This window comes from Hipposideros armiger, unplaced genomic scaffold (genome assembly GCF_001890085.2).
Source record: "Hipposideros armiger isolate ML-2016 unplaced genomic scaffold, ASM189008v1 scaffold_605, whole genome shotgun sequence".
Classification (NCBI taxonomy): Eukaryota; Metazoa; Chordata; class Mammalia; order Chiroptera; family Hipposideridae; genus Hipposideros; species Hipposideros armiger.
In genome coordinates, this window is record NW_017731955.1 from 205,476 (window position 1) to 211,493 (window position 6,018).

At 42.7% G+C, this 6,018-nt stretch overlaps 2 protein-coding genes across 2 annotated transcripts in view; one reads left to right on the forward strand and one right to left on the reverse strand.

The window, feature by feature from the left end:
- The window catches only part of STIL (STIL centriolar assembly protein), a 62,601-nt gene extending 58,994 nt beyond the window's left edge, over nt 1-3,607 (reverse strand). The window contains exon 1 of the mRNA XM_019624748.1: nt 3,537-3,607. The gene's annotated coding sequence lies outside the window, so the exon portion shown is untranslated. The remainder of the gene's footprint in view (nt 1-3,536) is intronic.
- The window catches only part of CMPK1 (cytidine/uridine monophosphate kinase 1), a 42,004-nt gene continuing 39,423 nt past the window's right edge, over nt 3,438-6,018 (forward strand). Inside the window, exon 1 of the mRNA XM_019624751.1 lies at nt 3,438-3,733. Coding sequence (XP_019480296.1) covers nt 3,563-3,733 — 171 coding nt within the window. The 5' untranslated portion in view covers nt 3,438-3,562. The remainder of the gene's footprint in view (nt 3,734-6,018) is intronic.

Consider the following 6,018-nt stretch of genomic DNA (forward strand, 5'->3'; position numbering starts at 1 on the left):
AGCAACAAAAATAATTTTATGGTTGGGGGTCACCACAACATGAAGAACTGTATTAAGGGGTCGCAGCATTAGGAAGGTTGAGAACCGCTGATCTATGTGTTTGTTTTTAGGACAATACCATACTGTTTTAATTACCATAATTTTGTAATATAGTTTAAAATCAGGCAGCATCATGCCTCTTGCTTTGTTCTTCTTTCTCAAGATTGATTTGGTTATTTGAGGTCTTTTGTGATTCCATACAAATTTTAGGATTGTTTGTTCTATTTCTGTGAAAAATACCATTGGAATTTTTATAGGGATTGTATTGAATCTGTATATTGCCTTGGGTAGTATGGACATTTTAACAATATTCTTACAGTCCATGAACACAGAATATCTTTCTATTTATTTGTGTCTTCTTCAATTTTTTTCATTAATGTCTTGTAGTTTTCAATATATAGATCTTTCACCTCCTTGGTGAAATTTATTCCTATATATTTTATTCTTTTTGATGCAATTATAAATGGGATTTTCTTACTTTCTCTTTCTGATAGTTTGCAGCAGATTTTTGTGTACTGATTTAGTATCCTGCAACTTTACTGAATTGTTTATTAGTTCTAGCAGTTTTTTGATGGAGTCTTTAGGGTTTTCTATATATAATAATCATGTCATCTGCAAACAGTGACAGTTTTACTTCTTCTTTTCCAGTTTGGATGCCTATTTCTTTTCTTGCCTAATTGCTCTGGCTAGGACTTCCAATACTATGTGGGATAAAGTTAGTAGATCATGGTATATGATTCTTTCAATGTATTGTTGAATTTGGTTTGCTGATATTTTGTTCAGAATTTTTGTATTTATGTTCATCAGGGATATTGGCCTATAATTTTCTTTTTTTGTGGCATCCTTGTCTGGTTTGGTATCAGAGTACTATTGCCCTAGTAAAATGATTTGGAAGAGTTCCCCCCTCTTCTATTTTTTTTGGAGAAAGATTGGTATTAATTCTTCTTGAATATTTGGTAGAATTCACCAGTGAAGACATCTGGTCCTAGACTTTGTTGGCAGGCTTTTGATTACTGATTCAATCTCTTTGCTAGTAATCTGTTCAGATTTTCTATTTCATCATGATTCAGTCTAAATCTTCCAAGAACTGTGGCAATCATGTTGTAACAATAATACATTGTCATGATGTATAAAGAGTAATGATACATAGTCCCTGTATTCAAGGAACTCTAAATCTAGTATGGAGATACACAATACACCCACAGTGCTACAACAGAAGTAAACAAGGGACCGAGTGAGTAGAGCGGTGGGGGTGGGGGTGGGCAGAAGCACAAAACAGGGGCACCTAACCCCGTCTTGGGAAGTTAGAGAACTTCATGGAGGAGATTAAATCAGAGCTGAATCATAAAAAATGAATAGTACATACCAGCCAAGAGACATGGTCAAGAATGGGAAAATCATGATCTATCTCTTAAGGGCAATTATAAATAAATAGGACAAATAAATGGTGACAAGGCTCTATTTCTGAAGCCCTTAGAGAGTTTAGTAGGAAATTAACTATACCCTGGGAATAGTACGTATGCTCTGAATATATGCTCAAAAGACCTAATGTACTTGATATGGGTAGGAGTGGGTTTTGAGGATAGCTCTTGTTACACATCTTTCTGAGATCAGTTTTCTCATCTGTAATAGATATTCATCCAATTTATTTAATCTATGGATTCAATCTGTGGGTTTAGATAAGAAATTGCCCTTTACTGGGTGACATCCAATACAGTATATTTATTGAGGCATATTATTATTGAAGGTCTGTTGTTTGCATCCAGGTGGAACTCATTGCTTCTCTGCCACCTCCAAGGAGTAGAAGCGCTAATATAAGACTAAGACAAAATGAATTTTGGTGGAAGAGATTAGGACCAAAGTGCTACAAGTTAGACCTTTCTTTCACTGTGGACAAGCAGAGGGATTAAATGTTTAAGTATCAGAATAGCATGGTGTCTTTTATGAATCCTAGACTCCTTGATTGGGCTCCATGTGACTGCCTGGTGTGGTTAGATAGGTGTTCTGGAAAAACTCTTCCATGTGTCTCCTCTCTCTACTACAACGCAACTCACTCTGAACACTTCTGGTCACCAAATGTGTTTGTGTTGGGGGGGCGGGGAGGTGAGGTTCCCACACAAGCATTTCTTGTTGTAAGCCATTAAGTTTTGGAGTTGGGTTGTTACATAGCAATAGATAACCAGGACAGACCCAAAGAGCCAATAAATAATACACTGTTCTTTTGCCTAGTCTTGTTCTTCCTGGGAATAACTCCCTTGGCAGAGATGGGTATCTGCGTTTGACTTTTTAAAATATCCTTTCACATAGTATTTTCATTAGTAGCCTGGTTGGCAGAAAGTAAGGGGCAGGGTATAGGACTATAAATACTCAATGTACTGTGGTCATAGTTCTCCAGGGAGACGCCTTATTCTATTTCATTTCCTCATCTATCTACTCTTTTTTCAATCTAGCTTCAAATTAAATACAGTGTGTGATCTGCTTTGGGTTCATAAGTCTAGTCTCCCTGTTGCCAAATCCAAGTTATCTGTACTTATAAGCTTTTAACACAACGTTCACCACTACAGCACATCACCACAATCCCACCCCAAATACTCTCCTCTTTGCTGGACCACCACATTCTTATGGTTTTCCTTCTACCTTTCTAGCTCCTCCTTTTCAGGGTCCTCCTCCTCTCTCAAACTTTTAAAGGTCTGTGTTCACCAAGACTCATTCCTTAGACTCCATTTCTTCTCCCTTAAGACTTTTCCTTCATGCAGGGGGCAGGGAAATGGAGTTATAAAGGGCTTCCCACTGCAATTAGAATATAATCCAAACTCTTTTCCATAACCAAAGGGCCTGAATGACCTGCTATCAGCCTAACTCCCACCTTCTATTCTCTCCTTCACTCATAGAGCTCTGGTCTCACTGGTCTTTTTTAACACAAGCCGGTTCTGGGTTTTTTGCACACACTTTTCTGTTTTTGCGGGACGCTGTATCCCAGTCTTTGCCTGGTTTTGCGCTTTCCTCTTGGCTTAAATGTCACCTCTTCAGAGGTCTTCTCTGACTATCTTACCCAAATTACATCCATCTCTTGCTATTTATTTTTTCCCCCTTCAAAGCTCTTATTGCTTTTGTATTTCTTTACTTATTCGTGTGTTGACTTGTTCAGGTCCGCAGCCTCCCCGCAGGAATTTAAATTCCTTGTGAACGGAGACAATGGGTTCTCCTCTCCAGTATGTCACGTCCCAGACTCCAGCGCAGGCCTGACACAACGAGGCGCAGAATAAAGGACCGGCGAACTGAATGAAGAATGAGCCGGCAGAGGAGCAGGGAGGAGAAGGGGCGCGGCCTCTCAAAGGGGGCGCCCAGGCACCGCCGCCGAACGAGCAGTGGAAGCCCTTCCCCTTCCGGCCGCGGCGCAGACGCCCCGGCAGCCACGGCGACGGGGCTGTGCCGGCGCCCGCTCGGACCGCCCCGCCCCGCCCCGCGCCTCTGCCGGCCCGGTTGCTGTCAGCTACCTCAGTGTCCGGCGGAGACGTGGTGTATGCTGAGCCGCTGCGGCATCCGGCTGCTGGACGTCCTGGTCCTTAGCTTCCCGCTGCTGACCCGCCGGCTGCTTTTCCCCTGCCCTCACCGCCTCATGAAGCCGCTGGTCGTGTTCGTCCTCGGCGGTCCTGGCGCCGGCAAGGGGACCCAGTGCGCCCGCATCGTCGAGGTGAGGCCTGGGCAGCTGGCAGGCTCCTTGAGGTCTTGACCGGACGCCTCGCCGGCTTGTCTCCTTGCGTCCGGCCGTCCGCGCCCCCTGGAGCCGCGGATCTGGAACTACGAGTCCCGGCGACCTTCGGGTCGCCTGCGTGGCGGTGGTCGAGGGTCCGCCGGCGCGCGGCATGTCGGGACTGGTAGTCCACGACCGCCCACCTCCAAGGGCGCCAGGAACGGAGGGGGCTCGCTTGGGATCGCTTTGTTCCTGCGCCCTTTTTTCCTTATATTTTAGAGACCAAGTTCGTTTCGAGAGTGGGCTGGGGGAGGGATCCCAGGAGGGCCAGCAGGAGTGATGACGGCAGCAGGAGGGCGGATTTATGTCAGAGGCGGTGTGCGCCCACAGCTGCTTGCCTGAGGGGAGACGGGTTTTTCCTCTCTGCCCTTTCCCTTCCCTAACTTTAAACTAACCGATCTTTACCCTAGAAAGGAACCCGGGCGGACAGGGCGTTACGTGGTCTGCCAGTAGCGCTTTCTGGCCGCCTTCAATCGTAGCACCGGTACTGACGCGCAGCCTAAGTTTGTGTGGTTGTAAAAGCCGCGGAGCCGATTACTGAGCTCCTGCTTCAACCTCTGTCCCTGCTGCCAACTCACGCTTTGTTCAGGCTAAGTCACTTCCTCTCCCCGCCTCCTCTAGAATAGAAGTAGAGGCTGTGTACTCAGTTTTAAACTCAATATAAAATACCTCCCAACTCGGAAATTACCTTTTTTTTTTTTTTTTTGCTTCAAGTCGTGACAAGGTTACCAGTTCAATTCTGTTAACAATTTTCGAACATATTCTTGGTTACCTGCAGTGACACTNGGTTCGATGCCCGGCCTGAGCTGAGCTGCCACTGAGCTGCCAACAGGTGGCAGGATGGCTCAGCTAAAAAAAAAGGATGGGACTGCCAGCACCACCGACAGGATTGATTTTTCTCTTTTGCATATTGTATATTATCATAAAAAAGATTGAATGTATAAAGAGTATGAAAGTTAATGAAAAGCTGCCCATATATTATTAGTGCAGGCGTACTAACAATTGACTGTTAATAAATGAGCAACACATTGCCATACACTCATAGAGATTAGGGAACTGATTTGATAAATTATAAAGAAAATAAGCTTAGTTAAGTAAAATCTACAAATGCTATACCAAGGACCTACCAAACACTAAGTTTTGTGCTAGATGGTATGGAGAGCTGGAAGGACATGACAAGACTAGAACAAGGAAGGCACAATTTTATAGGTGGGGTAATGGGAGGTAATTATCTAAAGCAAATATGAATTATTGTTAGATTGCAGGCCAGTTTAAATAGGCTGAATATATAATATGCTATTCCTTGATCTCTATTTATATTATTTGTGTTATTTCAGGACGCTGTGGAAGTGCTATGGTTTTTGGCTCTAAACAGAAAAGCTACCAGCCTTAGTTTTCAAATTTGCAAATACTTTAATTTTCTTCACAGAACCACTTCCAGTGTGTCATACTTTTTAAAAATGTATGAATTTGTTGCATAAACAATACTATAGCAAGAAAAATACTGTAAAGGGGTAAATTGGTCCAAGTTCTACATCCTAATATACCAGTTGTCTTCATTTTCACTTTTCCCCTTTCGATCTCTGTCTATGTGACATGGTCTTTATGATTAGACCAGGTAAATCTTCAGTTTTATAAATGTTGACATGCCTGTTAATAGGCTGGCTGTGGGAATTAAAGACCTATTGTTACCATCAGGAACAGGGAAGTTGGAATCAGTTATCAGTTCTGTTACTTATTTACTAAGTTTCTCCAGGCACCCAGCTTTCCCTTCCTTTATTTACACTTCTGAGCTAAGCTGGACTACTGCTTTTTAAAAACAACTACAGCTTCACTTTTAAGGAACATCATATTTTTAAGGGGATTGCTGCTAATCTGTCAATTTTGGCAAGATTCCTATAAGATTCTTAAACCTTTTGTTAGAGGTAACAATAACAATTTATGTGTTAAGTTATGTTGCCTTATTTTATTTTCTAAAGCTTGGATTGTTTGGAATGAAGACTAGAATAATCAACACATACTAATAAATTCTCTCAAAGTATTTGCTAATGTACCATCAACCTGATTTTAGATTCAAGCAAACTAGCTCCTTTGTCATAAGTTAATTGACCATGTATGCATGGGTTTATTTCTGTGCTCTCTACTCTGTTCCATTGATCTATGTCAGCAGTTCTCAACCTGTGGGTCGCGACCCCTTTGGGGGTCGAACGACCCTTTCACAGGGG